Raw genomic sequence first — 19,143 nt, forward strand, 5'->3', positions numbered from 1 at the left:
GATAGTAGCCAAAAGACAATCCCTTGCGTTACAATGATAGAACAATTTTGAAACGACTTTATTACTCACAAGCGACGTCGAACGACGTCTTTCCGGGTCACTAGGAATAATCATGTTCCATGGATCTCTGGTGATTGTCACGTGTGTTCCAGAACAGCATTCACGCTGTAGCACAGCAACCAAACACAACGCCACTGTTCACCGAGGATATGCACGTATCTCTCGAGCTCCGCGTTTTGTCAAGGTGAATTTCCCGAAAAAGATGGGTTTTCTCGACAGGACGGCGTCAGCGTTCCTTTCAGTGGTACACGTGCTGTCATTGCTCAGGCCTAGCAGTAAGAGCCAGAGTGGCGGGATAAAACTCAACGTAACTGTCCACGAGGGCAAAGTTGGGCGCCAGAGTCAGGGCAAGTACCTAGTCACAATACGTCATGGCAAGAACAAGGTGCAGACCGCTAAGAAAAAGTCGGATGCACTGATCTGGGAGTATTCTACGGAGTTTGTCGGGTCGCCAACAGACCAACTTGTTCTGAAACTCCGTAAGGCGAAGCGCTGCAAGGACACCACAGTCGGTGAGGTCTCCATAGATGTTGCAGCCGCAATAGAGTCAGTGGACGGTTTACCGCAGAAGTGGTGGTACATCATGGACCGACCCAACAAAGGCGGGCGGAGGAAAGAGGAAGTGTTCTTACAGGCGTCCGTTACTCTCGAAGGCACGAAGGGGAAAAGTCAGCCTACACAGAACCAAGGTAAGAAACGTCTGTTTCTGTCTCTTTGTAGAATGAATTGTATGCGATACATCTTAATGGCCGTATAAGGTACCTCTCTTGATAGGATAGAGATCGGCAAGCTTTACTCTTACCATAGGGGCAGGATACATGATGCATGAAAATGAAATCATTGAGAGAAAAGAAAGTGAAGGCATAGAAGTCTGTGTGGAAAAGTCTGGTTAAAATGACACTTGTTTACACACAGCGTTGTATTATTTTATTCAGTCTCAGTGACTAAGCCTTCTGAAGAGACCGTTGAGGCATCAGTGAGACTCTGTCGGAGCTGCAGAATCGCCAGATTAAGGCGGAGGCAGTTTCCCTGGAAAAAGAACCAGTCACACACCCAGACAACAGCGCTGCGGACAGCAGTCCGCCATCCGTCACCGGCGACATCGCAGACGTCAAACAAGACTCTTCAGAGTCAGACACAGTCTCAATTTCAGACACAATCCCAACTTTAGACGCAGCCTCCACTTCGGGCACAGTCTCAACTCCAGACAAGGCCTCCATTTCAGACACAGCGGACAGGTTTGGTGCCGACGAAGACATGGACGTCCCGCCAAACGACGCGCACCGTTCCTCTCGTCACACGGACGTCACGCTCCTTCACGTGTCCGGTGCTGCCGACAATCAGGAGAGGGAGATCGAGAGTGAGCTACCAAAGGGTCAAGGTAAGAGGAGGCACTGATTTTATTTTATAGGATTGATATCTAAAGTCATTATTTATCAAACCACTACAGACGAAGAAGTACCTATAGTAAATTGGTAAATCAGTGCATTTTATTTTTGTATAAACATGGACAAAAGTATGGAACAAATCATTGCCTTTTTTTCTCGTAAATCCCGTTGCAGACAAAACGCTGAAGAATAGACACTTTTGCAAAAACAGCTTTATAGAATGTGTGTATATCCTGTTTACACCAGGCAAGACTTCTGAGGCGAAAGTCAAGACAGAGCTGCCAGAGAAACCAGAACCGGAGAATGGGAAGATCGGTGTTACCCAGGAAACAGAGCCGGGCGCACCATCGGCCGACAGCGGCAAGGACAGCTCACCGCCCTCCGCTGCCGGCGACGCCGCAGACGTCAGCACAGAGTCTTCGACAAGCTCGGCGTTCGGCCTCCCAGCCTCAAACCCAGACAAACGTCCCGCTGCCGGAGAAGGCAATGTCCCAGAGTGCAAACCTTCAGTTGTCAATGGAAAAGAGACGGAAGCACCCGACAATATTGGCACGGATACATGCAGTCAGACGACAACGTCTACTCAAGGAGGAGGATCGTCTCTTACAACACCTACCCCATCGCCAAAACACAAGGACGCAGAAGACCCACAGTATGAAGAGGTGATGTCGTCAGTCGACAAGCTGTGGGCAGAGCTCAACTTTGAGAGAGACTATGCGGAAACGCTTCTCGCTCATGCTGAATCCCTTCGGGCCAAACTCGCCAACACCGCCCCGAAAGTTCTCCTGTACCCAGTTCTTAAGAACATTGCCGCTGCCGTGCCCGATCGCACATCTTACGAGTTACCGGACACACAAGGACTCAGTTTAATGGAGCTGCAAGACATCCAGAAGACCCTCACCAAGGCTGTACAAGAGGAGAAGGAACGTGCGAGCTACATCAAGCGCTGGTACTGGGAGGAACTGGTCCGCGTGGCTCTGAAAGAGGCGCCTCAAGTATTTGGACCAGAGGACTGATGCCCGTACTATACTTCAGTTGTAAAATGTACCTGCTGCATATGCGGGGTTTGAACCAAAGTTTATCTGCCAGCATTATTCAACAATCAATCCAATAACGTTTTGTCACCAAGAAGGTCCGTTATGAATCTGACCCAGATGTACCGGCCTGACTTTGATAACTTGCACTTTGATGCCAGGGGCTGCTAAAAAAACTATTATGTTTCTAGTAAACGTTCCACTCGTTTTGTCAAGAATCCTCGGCCATGTAGTATCCCAGCTGTTACTTCAGTTTCTGTTTATTCTTTTGATTTTCAAATACCCGAGAAGCTTGGCCTGCATTTGAAAAGCATGTGCATCGTATACATTTGTACAGCTCCTTGCATCAAATTTGTCAAAGTTTATTTGAGTTCAATATCTTATTTGAACAGTTCTGCTTGAAACTTAAAAAATAAATTGATGGTTTTCCATCTTTACATTTTGTTGCTTTCACTTGCCCATTGTAACTTTTTATCTTTTTAAAAACACAGGGCCAAAGTTCCATTCCCAGCATGTTGAATCAATTTGAGTAATTTAAAGTAATTTGGAGAAGTTAAAACAATCAAAAGAATCGGCTGCCTAACCCCTCCATGAAATTATTCACTCTGTTTCACAGATCACTGCTACGTCACCAGCAAAGACGTTTGGTTGACACGAATGTCCATATGAGGCAACGTTGCTCACTGAAATATGTAAACATTGTGTAGCCATAGCTAGGTTCAGTACAGGAGATATCAATACTAGTAGTCACCGTACAAAGCAATTAGCAGTTTAGCCAATGAAAGCATAGCAATTAGCTTGGTTCGACCAATGAGAGAACGGCTGCTTAAAGGCGTCTAATATTTGTATTTTTATGTTGTTCTTATTGTCACAACTTACTCTCGGTCTACGAACAAGAGCACAGCCTTTAGGACCAGTGAACTTGCCGAGTTCCCTTCAAAAGAAGTTAAACATCGCTGTTGCTTTGATGTCCTAATGGGGACATGAATGAAACCTTTAAAAAGTGCCTAATAACCATAAAGGTTTACTCTTTAGCTTTTATAGCCCACCTTTATGTCAGTTATGCAAAAAGATGTCAATACACATGCAATAACAACTTTATGATCAATGTGGTGCATATTGCAGGAACAGATTTGAGTACAATTGATCTACTCTGAAATCCTATCTCTGCAATTTGCAATCCTTGAAACGTTTCCAATAAATAACATCATTAGTCATTTAAGTTATCAATGGCCTGTAGGGGTGGGTACCGGTCCAGGTGGACCGGTTCGGACCGTAAAAATTTTATCGGTCCGGTCCGAAAAACCGAAACGTCAGTGGACCGGTTTTTTTGGACCGGAACAAAAATCTAAACTTGTAGTTACTGATGATCACTAGATACAAGAAGCCAGCCAGGAAAATGAAAATCCAGCATCAAAATAAAAGAAATTTACCTTAGTTTCCGTATCTCTCCTTTTGCAACAATATTCTCCATATTTTCATTACCGATAGTCATCTAGAAATCATAAAAGAGAACTTAACAGGCTGCGTTTGCTTCGGATCAAGCCGAAAAATCACTGATTTTACACCACATGGCATGGTCACACTGTGCAGCACATAAATTTTCACTCGAAATGAGAAATTAGTACCAAACAAAACGGACCATTATGTTCCCAAGGCTGTATTACTCTTTTGTTCTTGTGGTCAATTTGTTTCTTTGCTTGAATCGCGTAAAATACCAAGGAAAATACAAGAAAAGTTCGGGAATCGGCTCTAAACTGAGCCGAGCGGCGGCCATCTTGGATTCCTTAAACCTGCAATATGGCCCAAACCGCTAGAGGGGGCGAATGCACATTGAAATCCTGCGATGTGATTGGTTGGAAAGTTTAATATATTAATATATTCTGTTCTGAGGTGTTAGTAGCCATAGGAGTAGAGGAGAAGCTTGATAATGTATAGAACGGATAAAATAAAATTAAAATGGGATAAAATAAGATAAAAATAAATTTTAAAAAAATTGTAAATTTTAAAAAAATTAAAAAAATAAATAAAAAAAATTTTGTAGTGGTTACTTATACATTGAGCATTTAGCAATGATCATTTAGCAAAAATTATTTGGTACTGATACTCCGGTATCCAGAATCAGGTACAGGTACAGGTCCGGACCTGGACCTGATCCTCTGGACCTGGACCTGAAAGAGCCGAACAGGTACCCACCCCTAATGGCCTGTAAACAGATGGCATAAATACCTTATCTTTGTTAGTAGAGTGCTTGTTTGCAACTACAGTGAGGAAATTAAAATCAGTTATGGGTTCTTTAACTTAAACAAACCGACTTCTTCACTTCCTAACATAGGTTACTTTATTTTCAACAGAAATAGCAAGACTAAATGTATGCTAACAAAAAAATAATAATTAATACAAAACTCTTCCTACAGTGACTTCATTAATCAAATCTAACTCTCTAGAAGTACCTCAAATTCTATGAATCACTGAAAGACATCAACTGACCAGTGCATGTAAATGGTAAGATAACAACGTCATTAGTCTAGCTACATTTTGTGACAACATATACTTTATACTATTTTTAGTAAGCTCTACCGTGCATAAATGTTATAGTGCATGAAAAATATCAGAACTCGAAGTGATGTAAATATAGGTATAACTTATCATGTATTAGTTAGTGAACGAACAATATATCATGTATAATTTGTTACAGAACAACTCTACAATCTATATCTTTTTTAAGCTATAAATATTGTCAACAATGTTACCTCTCTTATCTTGCACTCATCTCATTGATATTCATCAGCAAAATAAGCCTGGTTTACTGGAAATAACCTAAGACACTATGATAACTTTTCAAAGGAGCCAACCAGTAGCTGATGGTCCAACTTTTTGTATGAGCTTGAAGACTGGTATTTTATGTAAATTTCTCCTTCCACTACAGACTACACTTCTACTGGGAATGGGCCTTGTAGTTGAACACATCCTAATGACCTTTCTTCCATGTGGGTCTGCACCCTATCTTCTGTTAACCCAGCTTATTGAACTGCCTGTTGAACTCCTCAAACTGCTTTGGTTTCTTGCCTATGTGAGTGTATGTGTGCCTTTAAATGGGCCCGCTTACTGAACTGCCTCTTGCACGCCTGACAACTGTAGAATTGTGAGTCCGCATGTGAGTCTTCAGACTACATTTTACAGTAAAGCTCCTGCTGCACTCCTCACACCTGTAGGGTTTATTACCTGTGTGAGTCCGCATGTGAATCTTAAGATTACTCAGTACAGTAAACTGCCTGCTGCACTCCTCACACTTGTAAGGTTTGTCCCCAGAGTGAGTTCGCATGTGAATCTTCAGATTACTCAGTGTAATGAACTGCTTGCTGCACTCCTCACACGTGTAGGGTTTCTCCCCGGTGTGAGTCCGCATGTGAGTCTTTAGGTGACAGCTTTGTTTGAACTGCTTGCTGCACTCCTCACACGTGTAGGGTTTCTCACCTGTGTGAGTGCGCATATGTGTCTTCAGGTGAACCATTTGTCTGAACTGCCTGCTGCACTCCTCACATCTGTAGGGTTTCTTCCCTGTGTGAGTCTGCATGTGAGTCTTCAGATTACACAGTGCACTGAACTGCTTGCTGCACGCCTCACACTTGTAGGGTTTGTCCCCTGTATGAGTCAGCATGTGAGACTTCAGACTACCCGGGTCTCTGAACTGCCTGTTGCACTTCTCACACCTGTAGGGTTTCTCACCTGTGTGAGTCCGTTTGTGTATCTTCAGGCTTTGTGAATGACTGAACTGCTTGTTGCACTCCTCACATTTGTAGGGTTTCTCCCCAGTGTGAGTCCGCATATGAGTCTTAAGGCCACTTAGCACAGTGAACTGCCTGCTGCACTCCTCACATTTGTAGGGTTTCTCCCCAGTGTGAGTCCGCATGTGACCCCTTAGATGAGCCAGCCTACGGAACTGTTTGTTGCACTCCTCACACTTGTAGGGCTTCTCCCCAGTGTGAATCCGCATGTGACGCTTCAGAGCGCCCAGGTTACTGAACTGCCTGCTGCACTCCTCGCACCTGTTGGATTTTGTCCTCCTAATGCTGCTGAATCCCCCTCCAGATCTTCTTTCAACATCCACAAACTCTTCAATATTTGTTGCCATGGTATTGATAGCTGCAACCCTGTATTAATATTAAAAAAAGACCTCTCAGAAAACAAATTCATAATTGTAGATATACTGTCAGACATATTTAGCCTCCTGAGTTTTATGTTTGTTGCTTTGATAATGGAAGCCAGATGTGAGGGTTCCTGCATAACCAACAAAGTACTGAATGCTCAAGTTCCTGCATTTCTAAAATAACCAAGGATGAAAATTGAAAACTCAAAGTCACCTTAAAGCTGTGGTATGGCATGTAAGGTTTTTTCTTGTCGTCATCAAATCTGTTTCTCATATCAGCTGCAAACTTTGTCATTTGCTGCCAAAGATGGTATAGTACAGTTCAATTCACTTACACGGCACAATAATCTTTGTAGACACCAGGGTATGACATAACAAAAAAAAATAGTTTGTCCTGAATAATAAATGCATTTCAATGATTATGCAAATAGAATCCTCATTTAGATAAATCATGATCATATTACCCACCCAAATAAAAACTGTGCTATAGACAGCTGATTTGCACAAGTTTTATATAACAATTAACAACAATGTTCACTCTCAACTTCAAAATGTCCAAGTATGAAATCCCCACCATTTTATTATTATAATACGCAATGTGGAGTTTAAATTATAGTGTTTCTTTTCTGGTAACAATTGATCAAACTTCCCAAACAAATTTTGCTCCTGACCTGTGGTGTAGCAGTTTCATCACTAGTAGAGGGCTCAGTAGCTACTCTACATTGCATAGTTTGTACATCTCTATTTGAATTTCGTCCAGAAAACGTTCTAACCAAAGCTACAACTAGTACACCAGTTAGTGAACCTCCCCTTCACATTTTCACACCAACAGCAACAGCTAGGCCATAACAGAAACCAGATGTGAGGGCGGGAAATTTTGGGTGCAAGGCGAAGAAGGGGTGTTCCGGTATACCGGACACTCAAACTTTTGTCTGGTCAACATTTTATACATCATCTACATTTCATTGTCTTTGCGATACTGATCAAGTTCAAGAGTTACAAATGTCATTTTACTCATGACATTCTTTGCTTTAGTTCGTCGGCAAATTTACAACAGAAGCGATGTGCTAGTCACCTCCAAGCGACCCTTTTCATCTGACATCTATCCTATCCTATTTGTTGGACAAAGCCCTCTATTTACGACTACCAGTACCACGTTTTCTTCTTCTGATATAGGATATAGAACCAAATCCATCTTTGAGCACATATTGGAAATGCACACGAGAAAGCAGCTGTAAAGCACATGTGACCAACATCCGACGAATGTGAGCGGATTACCACGTATACTAGAGACAACAACAACAACAATTTATAAATCATAACTAGGACAACCAGACGGTAAATGTTATATTGAATGGTGTTCAAAATACACAGTGTGGGACATAATCAAACCAAGGAGGTCTAAAACCTTGATCAAACACAGACTTACTCGAGAGGCTCACAACTTATGAGAAGTCACACGTAAAAATCACCATGCATGGCTACGGGACTTCTTCTTTCTCATCAAAATTCTTGTTAAATTCGAATGCTATAACTCTTTCTACATACCTGAGATTTATCTTGGGTACAGCAGCTAACACGGGGGATTTGAAGTCAAGTTGGAAGATATTTAGACGTCCCAAAGCCAAAACCTCGCTCCTTTCCTCCGAGTTCTCAGCGTCAAACCGCACAGCTCGTCTCGTGCCGCGGCCTGGAGACGAATGAGGTCTCATCGAATCAGCTCCGCGGAGCTGCATACTGCAGTGATGATGACGCGTCGCGGGGCGGCACTGTGAGATAACCTACTTGTGTGTCGCCACCGCCTTCATGACAAAGCTCGCATCCGGAAGAGCTTGGCTGGCCACCTAGGCTATGGTCTTTCGTATACGTGTGTTCTTTCACATCCCTTTAATTTTGCAAACGAAGGTATCTTTTGTTTGCCGTACTCTTTTTGTTTTGTATCTATGCTGGTAAGATGCCACCGTAAGAGACGTGCGTCACTGCATTGGGGTCGGATATAATTAAGTCAAACCTGATTTGAAATTATGGACTTTACTCGAAATATTTGAATATAAAACATGAGATGAAAGCAGAACAATCATTGTATGATGTACAAAAATATTAGGCTCCAATGACAATTATAATATATAATTCGTGCAAACCACGGTGTATTATTATTACGTATGAGAAAATGCTGTAATTTCTCCATGTCATAGTGAACCACCAAGCAAGTTGATGTTAATTCTGAAAATTATGACGCAATTGCCATAAAAGCAAAGCCAAATCAATTCCAAAATCAAATGTATCAACCATGTAATCTTTACATTTTGAAGTTAACACTGTTATTCATCACACATTCGTACATGTATGTCACTCCAGACCCAATCACACAGTCACAAAATCAGACTTGGTCAGAATGGTCAAATCACAACTATTTATGGGTTCACCACACCACGAAGTGGTGGTGAACCCATATTGCTTTTTCTGATGTTTCTTCTCCTCCTTCTCCTCCTTCTTCTCCTGCCATTTTTTAAATGGATTCAGCTTCTTCATTTTAGGGCCCGAGGTCCTGAAATTTGGTATGGAGGTACAGTGGGCAAATACCCCTAGGCGTTTTTTAAATTTTTGTGATACAGGCTTTTAGAATGGTTTTATTTGAGTTTTTTGGCTGTGTTATAGCAAATGTATTACTGTGTTAGTGTGCCGTGTTTACCACGTCTGGGCATGAGTCATCACAATGGAATGCAGGGCATCAACCAATAGGCATGCAGCTTTCCTCTATACTTCTTGCTGATTGGCTGTTGGGATTTAACTTGATTAACACCTGCACAGAGCATTTCCACCTGCACAGAGCATTTCTTGCTGATTGGCTGTTGGGATTTAACTTGATTAACACCTGCACAGAGCATTTCCATACTGATAGTATGTCTTTATTCAAGTGTTTTGGTAGGTATTTCAAGCTTTTCTGCTCCAGCATTGGAATGCGGGGCATATGAACGTTTTTTTATTTATTTTGAAAATCAACAGTTTGCATTATGCAATTAAAAATCCTAACCAATAAAGTAGGGAATAGCTATCCAACTGTTGTTTTAGTTGTATGTTACTTCATATTATATTTATATCAATGTAAATCATTGTTTTCCCTTGTGTTTCTCATTCTTTCCCTGCCATGTCGTAAAATGTGGTGAACCCATCGCTGTATTTGCTCCAAAGCAAATATTGGCCTTTCTAGTTTATTGTTAACTTATCCAAGTACAGAACCTACTATTGTTCTCCATTTAATACGAACTGAAAAGTAGTTTGCTGTCTTCAATAAACACAACACATGCATCTGCAATGCATGGTATATCGGTTTTTCACATTTCGCCAGACAGTTAATATATTCAAAATCCTTCAGGCTATAGGTAATGACAAATGGATATTTGCCAGCGGTACCCAATTGCAAGACGAAATCGTCTCAAAGCCGTTGACACTTTGTTCCTCTCCCGTCTCTACAAGACACACAGAATATTGAAAATCCCATTAATCGAAAAAGAGATATATTGTTTGACCCTATCCTGTCTTGTCGATATCCATATTCCTTTTCTTTTATCTTCCAACATCATCATCGGTTTTCTCGGCAATATATCTGTTATGAGAGACATATTATGACCACTTAATTTATATAATAAACACGTACACATATGTACATATATAGCGTTACGTACAATTTCTCTAAGATTTTCCAATCTCCTACTTCACCTGCAGTAAAGAATGTGTAGAAATGATAAACAATGTACATCATTATAACTTGATTATGAATATAACGTAATGATTACTATAGCACACAATAACATCGATCCTTACCAATTGGTTTTTAGCTCCTTACACTTCGCATGTTGTACGTAACTAATCAATTACAACATTGTGAAACTATGAGCATTACTGTCACTAAAACTGCTAACATCGACAATGTTCATTTCCTGTTCTCTGTAAATAAAATCATAAAGTAATAGTACTAGTGGCTCTAATGGCATATTATTACCGTATATACATGTTGTTTAATTAGGGCCCTTACCTTATACCTCCCTTGCATTGCCTGCGTGCTAATTTTTTACACATATTACAACTCTAGAACCGTACAGGTGCTTTGGACACTACCCCCACCCCCACCCCTCTTCTCTCCCAATATTTTACGCGTGTACAGTAGTTACGGCAGATTCCTTCTCTTCACGTATGGTTGGTTTATAATGTTTTATTCTGCTAAAGCCCGCTGACCACTTCGTTTTACTAGAGTCAGTAGGGTTTTGTCACTCGTATCCTGACTGTTCATTCACAATTAACAGTTCAACCAATGAGAGGGTGGCAATTAGCGATTCAGCCAATGGGAAAGCCACCACATGCCCGTACTAACCAATAAGAGAATGGCAATTAGCGATTCAGCTAATGAGAAAGTCGCCACATGCCTGTGCAGTACCCGTTCAATAGCTACGTTTGACGGTGGTGGGCGAGGCTGTTTGGTAGGTTGGGAGCAGCAGGCGCTAGACGACGCAGTGTATTAACCTGTTAATTGCTTGAGATCTCCCGTGACCAGTAGGTATTTAGTTGTGTAGGATTAAGTGTTAGTACTTCGGTTTGTGTTGTCTCACGGTAGACATTACTAAGTATGGGAGGGACGCCCGCCGACGTGTTCCACTCACCTCCCATGGCCAGTAGGTGTTTGGTAGGTTGGGAGCAGCAAGCTGTGAGTTAACACGCTCATTCTTTGAGATCTCCCGATGGGCCAGTAGGTGTTTGGTTGTGTGGGCTTCAGGGGATACTTCAGTTTGTGTTGTCTCACAGTATATGTAGGTATTGCTGAGAGTGGGAAGGGACGCCCGTCGTTGTGTGATATCGATACAGCTACTTTCACCTGTAATTTCCCATGGCCAGTAGGTGTTAGGTGGCACACATGGTGTGGTGTTTAAGGATACTTCAGTCTGTGTTGTCTCGGGGTAGGTGGGGAGTGACGCCCGCCGCTTTGGACCTCGGTTGCCGCTACATGAAGTTTCTTCCCATGGCCAGTACGTGTTGGGTAAGGGGAAGACCAGAGGCACTGGGCGCGATCTGTTCAACTGCCCATTGGAGATCTCCCACGGCCAGTAGGTGTTTGGCGGTGATGTCCATGGCGCCACGTCGTTTAGAACGGTCTGATAATCCCTGTTCTCCGTCCATAGAGACGCTGGTGGCGCCTCGTACCCGGCAGTTGTCCTCGCTGCTCTGTGATGAATTACTGATGACGTCCCTTTTGCCTGTCCTACATTCATGTATGTTCTACCCATGGTTCGACCTTCGTAGATGGGGACAGAAGAAGTTCTTCTTGCTCCGCAAGCTCTAGTGACTTGGTGACGGTAGGGATTTTCCGCATTTCTATGAAAGGTAACACGTTGGACCTCAGGATTTTCATAAATGGCTGTACGTTGTGCGGACCTGTGATAATGTACAGTTTTCGGTTTGCTGCCGTGGTAGGTGCTGCAACCTTCTCCGTTCCCCACGAGCGTCATATCTGCGGCAGCAGCATAAAATCGCAATGGCCCATCGTCGTCTTCGTCTTCCGAAGTGTTGCAAGACGTCGGCTCGACGTCCGGGATTTCCCAGTTCGTGTGTGGGAGGACAGGAAGAGGTCGAGTAGCCAAGACAGCGTCATCAGAGATCTCGTAGTACGTGGGCTCGATAGAATGCAGGGCGACAGGCAGGGATCTGCAAGAGGCTTTGCGGTACAGAACGGCGTGGCTGGGGCGGGAGATGGTGGGGAGAGAGGCCGACCTCGCCCGCCCAGACACAGCACCACGCCGCCTGATGGCTCGAATATGCTGCTTGTTTAACATTGACCTTCTTTTCAAGAGAAACACAACGATTACCACAACCAGACCTCCTAATATTGGAAGAGTCAAGATGATGATGAGCGTTCGGGTTGGACGAACTGGTTTTCCTTGGGCAGCCTTTGTGTACATAGTGCTAGCCTGCGGACAAGAGGTCGATGCTACTACTAGAGACTCGTTCTTTGCTGCAGGATTCGGATGGAATATCGATCCACTGTGAAAATCTGTGTCGGTGTCGTTTTGCCTCTGCTGTAACTGATGGACACTGAACACCGTCTGACTAACCTTGTCTTTGGTAACTACAACACAGGTGATATTCTTGACGCTTGTGTCGGTGATGTTGTTGAGGTGGTTTCTCCCCGTGGCTGTGCTACCCGTTGTGGTGTTTGTTGTCGGGCTCAATACAATGGCAGTTAGTGTTTCTGTGTTTTCAGCTCTCAGGAAAGCCAGGCGGAGACTCAGACCGCCAAGTAAAGATACAGATAAGTCGCTGCTATGCTCCCATACTTTTCTGCACTGGTCATTTGTATCATTGGAGATCATATCTGAGAGTGAGCGTTTTATGATGGCTACAAAAGGTGCCTGAGTTGTGATGCTTTTAGGCAAGGGATTTTCGATATCCCGGATATCGATGCAGGTGTTTTTGTGAATTTTTTGAAAGATCCACCGAAAGGGTTGTTCTATTGAATCAAAGGACCACCCCAAAGTTTGTTCTTTCACATCGCTCAGAGGGTCATGAGTGATACAAAGGAGACCGCCGGGTAGCCTAACAGATACGTCCTGTCTTCTAAACATAAAGGGGTACCCTTGGTCGCGAATTCGGTTGCTGACAGCCAGATGCCAGGACCAGTCTCCGCCCAGAGAAGTTAGCTTATTGCCACCTAGATGCAGATCTATCAGCTTCGGTAGGTGCCGAAATGCTCGCAGTGGAATGACCTCAATCCTGTTATCTTTCAAATAAAGGACTGTCAAGCTATTCAGACCAAGAAACCAATCAGGCTTTACAACCCGCAGCAGGTTATATCGTAAATTCAAGAAAAAAAGAAATTTCATGCTGATGAAGCTCCCTGGATCCATCTGTTCTATTTCATTATTGGACAAGGTCAGCACATTGACAAAATGAAGGGCCGAGAAGTAGCTGTGTGTAATATATGACAGCCCGTTAAAGTCTAAGGCTAACGTCCTCAGTTGACCAAGACCAGCCATTGTATTCTCTTCAATATCTGTGATTTCACATTCCAATAGGGCCAGAGTCGCAACTTTTGCAGGGTGTGTAAATAGTCTTGCCGATAGAAGTCTGATAGGGTATCTCTTCACTGCCACTGTGTCTAACTTTGCCGAGTCTGTGACCTTTGGACTGCATGGCAATGTTAGAGAAGAGGTGGAGACAGTTCCATTTAGATCCGTGCATACTATCCAGGTCTGTATGATAACCGGGTAAGCCCCAGACCCCGCGAGCTCGGTTGAAACACCAAAAGCCTCATTCCAGCCTACTTCCCTACACTGGCGGGGGCAGGAACTGTACACGTCTACAGCCGTGCAAGCAGATAAGAAGGTGAGGAAGAACAACATAGCGGATAGTCTTTTCCAAGAATGAGTTTCCCGACAGAATGCCATTAGATGTCGTGTCTCAGTAGCTCTATACTGGTGAAATGCTGAGGCTTGACACTGACCTTGCCTCGTTCTTCTGTTCGTCTTGACAGGACGATGTGAAATTTGCGCCGTGTTGGTCAGGTAGGACGATCCGATTGTCAGCTCAGCCTGTATACGTAATACGCAGGCCTGCAGTGTAGCAGTGGGTACAAATGAGTTGTTCCGTCATAATTACCATCGCCATAATAACCACTCTCCATGTAGAGGATTTAGTTTTAGCTTATTTCTGGCGTGTTTTAGGCTTTTTTATTGGACTTTCTTTTTGCTCTGGTATTTTTTTTACGCCAACCCAACCTCTGCCGGCAGTCGCAAGCACCAATGCACTATAAAAGCGTAAAATGATACCACTTCGAAAAAAAGAAAGCCCGATAAAAAACCTAAAACATGCCAAAATAAGCAAAAATCCAAACCTCTGCTTAGAGAGTACATGATAACCGTTGCGTTAGATAGGAAGTTATGACCATGTATAGTAAGCTCCGTTTGCTCTTACACTTACAACTGTCCTAAGAAGTGAGAAAAAGCTGAACCTGTACATACCAGAATACTGTAGATGTAAAGATACCAGACTTCACTCATCAACATCATTATGGCTTCACCACAAAGTGGTGAAGACATATTGTGTTCCCTCATGTTTCTTCTTCTCCTTCTCCTCCTTCTCCTCCTGCCATTTCTTTAAATGGATTCATCTCTGCCATTTTCTGGCCAAATAACACGAAATTTGGCATGAAGGTAGAGTGGGCAAATACCCTGACGCGTTTTTTTCATTTTTTTGAAAAATTGTTTTATTTGGGTTTTTTGGCCATTTTCAGGCAAAAAATATACATTTTGAGATCTGGTTCCCAGATACTAAAACCAAATGACCTGAAATTTGGTATGGGGATACCTTGGACATATGTCTGCAAAAAGTCATTCAAGCTTTTGACATACACCACTTTATAATTGTGTAAAATAGGGCTTTTTTGCTATTTTCGGACCAAAAATGTACATTTTTGGCTCCTGTGCCCTAATATTAAATCCGAATGACCTGAAATTTGGTATGGGGATACCTTGGACACATGTCCAAAGAATGTCATTCTCGATTTTGACATACACCACTTTAAAGTTATGTAAAATAGGGCTTTTTGGCTATTTCCGGCATTGGAAGGTTCCATTGCTGCATGGGGGTGTAGACTATTGGCAGCCATCGTAGGATAGATCCATTTTCGGTATGGGGGATGTGGTGAAGCCATCTGCTGCATTTGCTCTCAAGCAAATGTCGGCCTTTCTAGTTGTTATTGTACATCTTCATGACTTTAGTTTGTGATAGCATAAATGCGCAATGAATGTCTTTCATCCATTCCTTTATTCATCCAATAAAAACGATAACTTAAGGAATAAAGTCATCGTGACAATGATAACTATATTGTGAAAATAGAATTTTTTGTATTGTAAGGTAGGAAAACACCAAGTCACGGAGGCATTCTTTCACAACAGGGCAGATCTAATCAACAGAAACGCTGGACTCTGGAACTCATGTCATGACATGGGACGTGAAAACGTCACTGAACAAGGAAAATCTCACCAAAACGTCTTCCATTTCCCAACTAGTTTCAACAGAACAGAACAGAACAGAACAGAGCAATGCGCAGTTCTGTACTGATTGTATCCACAGCTTCGGACACCATGCTACATGAAGAACATTCAAACACTAACTCTGCACTAACCTGCCTGAAGTTGTTTGGTGTGCCGCCGTCCGTTTTTCTTGCACTCGTTGTATGTCAGTCAACACAAGCTTGATAGTTTTCTAGTCTTTGATAAATCTACCTCTTTGATGAATCAGTAGAGGACTTGCTTGAAAACGATTCCGTGCTCAACGCGCAGTTAGCAGCCACCGTTTACTCTTTTTATAATATTGTTTATGCAAATTGGCCAGGACGGCAAGTTTTCTGATTGGCTAGACCTCTCAGCTTCTGACCAATCATCATACAGGATCGGTCTGGCTAGGTAACTTGTGACTGTTGTTTCGTGCATGGCTGGTCGTACCTGAGTGCTTCCTGTTCCGACCCTCGGGCAAAAGGCCGGACACGAAAGGGTTTTCCGGCTACAGCAGACTGGAAATTACAGCTGAATGAGTCTGTTGTTTTACAGACTAATCATTAACTCCGGTTTGATAACAGAAATGGCATCAAGGCTTCCTCTGTTTGTTAGTTCATTTGCGCTTAAAATCGGGGTTTGAACGAAATATTAGCAAACTTTTCAGGTGGAAAAAATAAAGATGTACCAACAAGTCACCGGCCATTAATATCACAAAAACTGGGACTAGTGCGTCCTTTATGACAACGTTGTGCAGACAAATTACATCAATAATGTAACTGGGACGCCAGACGAACTCGCAGTAGCTAGTAAGTTAATTTGTCTATGCAGTTTCCAAGTAAGTTTACTTGTCTATACAGCTTTTTTTTTGGAGCGGGAAGGGAGCATAGAAGCTGCTAGATCCTTAGGTAGTCTGCGATTTACCACCAGATTTAGAAAGGCCGGTACTAATAATAATTAGAAAGACCAGATGTCAGTAGCCTGACTGTCAGCATAGGTACGTCTATGCATAGTATGACCCTACTCCGTCTTGTGGAGAATGGTAACCAAAGACTAAATAAACACTATTTTATCTGATTGGCAAACATCGAAGAAAGAAAAAGAACATACAACCAACTACCTCACCGAAATGATTATCTTTGTTAATACACACTATCACTTGTGTCAAGCATTTAGCATTTGTACACGTATTTGGAAATGAAATAGTGGTCAGATTTTCAAACACGTGTCTGTGGCTAAGATTCAACGTTTAATTTCTTTACTTGTTTAGCGTCCATTGTTCTCCATCAGATCTGGTAATTAGAAAATACCGAAATGTTAGAAAAATGCTAATCGTAACACCAGACCAGATCTGTAACAATATTGGAATACTGTATGGTCAACCCATATAATAATACATTATATCCATATGTATGTATTACGTAAATTATCTTATCACGCAATGCACCACCAATTTTAATAACCTTTATAGCCAATGTCATTACATACGTTGATTAGTGTTACTTTCCGACGATGCATACGTCTTGCAAGAATCTCCCGATGAATAGAACCTTCCTTTATGAGTTTTTAGGAAAAGCAACATCTTTACTTCAGTCCGACCATTTCCTCGCTCAGCTCCCAGAGTTTCTTGGCAACTGCTTCATCCTTGGCTTCTGGAATGGGTTCTTTCGGAGCGCAGTCCCTGAAATATATACAGCGAAGAAGTAAAGAAGTGGTTAGCTCTCAATAGTAGAGTGGTTTCATTTATGTCATATCCAAACATCATTGGGCATTTGTGAACAATGATGTTCCATATACATCCATGTCATTTTTTTAGCACAGTAAAAGAGATATAATATCACAGTAGTTCGCCCTGAAAATAGTATTAGGATCTTGCTAAAACTTGTACTTACGTGAAATACAGCCCAGAGGAGGTCTCCAGACCTTCTGATACTGCACAGTGAATGGTAGTCTGTGCGCCCTGCCGAGGAGTCTTCCCAAACAGAACCAACCCAGCGAAGAACACAGGTTTGAGGAGGTAGAACAGCCAGCCGTACGAGGCGTCCAGATGACGCTGTAGTTCCGTGTGAATGCCGCCCGGGTGGAGCGAGTAGGTCGTCACTCCTTTACCTGCTCAGCCCAAGAATAAGCAAATTCAATAATAATTCGATATAGAAATAGAAACTGGTAACATTTGCAACGCAAATTCATAATGTTTACCTTCACATGGTCTTGCCTAAAAGCACTGCTCTGTTCTTCTTACATATTCTTTCAAACAGATTTATATACATGTATATAGTGAGCAGCCCCTCCAACTCTGCCCTGCTACATAATTGAATACAATACCACACCATGGCTGTGTGCTATACAGCAGCAGTTACCATGGGGACAGCCGTCTAGTCCAGGTCATTGACCTTATTTGTTTGGAGGACAAGAAGACGAAACAGAGTAGAGCAAAAAGAAGTATTTGTTTCCTTCTATGGCAGAGTGCTCGACTCGGAACCAAGTGGTCCTGGGATCGAGTCCTGACATGCCACCGATGTTGTGCCCTTGTTGGCAAAGGCATTTTATACGACTTTCGTCATTTAAGTGAAAATGAGTATTGTATCCTGTATTTGTTTCAGAATCTATGTGTGGGACACAACACCAGCAACAGCCGAGCTGCCTGTGCCCCACGTGTACTGCACTGTTGCAATTTCAATAAATCAAATCAAATCATGGAGTAACTGTTTGCGGCATAAAACGTAAGACATAAGAACGCTCTATACGCTCCCGCATTGACCTTAACTAACAGGGAAGAAGAAAAACAGTTTACGTATAAAGAAATACAAGAGTTCTCATACCTTCGCCAAATGATGTTAACCCTTGCGGTTGAAGAATTATACAATTTTAATAATTGATTTTGCAAATAAGATCCTCATTTGCATGGGTTATATCAGTTGATCATATTCTCCACCCAATGACAGTCTTATCTTAACAAAAAGGCTATTATAGCACTTCCTCATAAATTATGCAAATGAGGTCATGATTTGAATAAATTATGTTTATTGATGTTCGCCTTCACTTAACTTCCAAATGTGGCAAGTATGAAATTCCCAGCAGTTACAACTATAAAATTATAAAGATTTTCCATTAATTATGCAAATTAGGTCTTCATTTACATAATCTATATCTTCAGATTTTTTTTTTCATTCTCAATTACATTTAACAAGTGTTTCATAGTCCTATTATCGAACAATGCAGAGTCTTAGAATTTCCTCATTAATTATGCAAATTAGCTCCTGATTTGCATAATTATCATTTGATTATGTCAAGCATCACTTCAGCTACCTACATACCAAAAATCATGACAATCCGTCACCCGGTTCCTTAGTTATCATCCTTCGAAAAATTTTCAACAAATGCTCCTGCAGTTCCAGAACAAGCCGCTAGGGGGCCCAAACTTATGTCACATCTTCCCTACCCCAAGACCTATCTACCACCTAAAA

At 42.3% G+C, this 19,143-nt stretch overlaps 2 protein-coding genes and 1 pseudogene across 2 annotated transcripts in view; 1 reads left to right on the forward strand and 2 right to left on the reverse strand.

Annotated features, from left to right (window-relative positions):
• The first annotated feature begins 231 nt into the window (after positions 1-231).
• Positions 232-2,529, forward strand: LOC109488160 (annotated as a pseudogene).
• A 7,814-nt stretch (positions 2,530-10,343) lies between these two features.
• On the reverse strand, positions 10,344-14,467 carry LOC109488135. Its single transcript, XM_019792296.1, has 2 exons — positions 11,291-14,467; positions 10,344-10,352 (listed from the first exon to the last, which is right to left on the reverse strand). The coding sequence occupies exons 1-2, from the start codon at positions 14,066-14,068 to the stop codon at positions 10,344-10,346; spliced, it is 2,787 nt and encodes a 928-aa protein (XP_019647855.1). The 5' UTR covers positions 14,069-14,467.
• Positions 14,468-16,210: 1,743 nt separating this feature from the next.
• Positions 16,211-19,143, reverse strand: part of LOC109488189 (retinol dehydrogenase 13-like) — an 11,608-nt gene continuing 8,675 nt past the window's right edge. The window contains exons 10-11 of the mRNA XM_019792367.1: positions 17,569-17,785; positions 16,211-17,357 (exon numbers count right to left, since the gene is read on the reverse strand). Coding sequence (XP_019647926.1) covers positions 17,261-17,357; positions 17,569-17,785 — 314 coding nt within the window. The 3' untranslated portion in view covers positions 16,211-17,260. The remainder of the gene's footprint in view (positions 17,358-17,568; positions 17,786-19,143) is intronic.

The sequence above is a fragment of the Branchiostoma belcheri genome, unplaced genomic scaffold (genome assembly GCF_001625305.1).
Source record: "Branchiostoma belcheri isolate BF01 breed outbred unplaced genomic scaffold, Haploidv18h27 scaffold92, whole genome shotgun sequence".
Lineage (NCBI taxonomy): Eukaryota > Metazoa > Chordata > Leptocardii > Amphioxiformes > Branchiostomatidae > Branchiostoma > Branchiostoma belcheri.

Bases quoted from the DNA above. Each gene is read 5' to 3' on its own strand.
- LOC109488135 (XM_019792296.1), bottom strand. From the start codon at position 14,068: ATGGCATTCTGTCGGGAAACTCATTCTTGGAAAAGACTATCCGCTATG.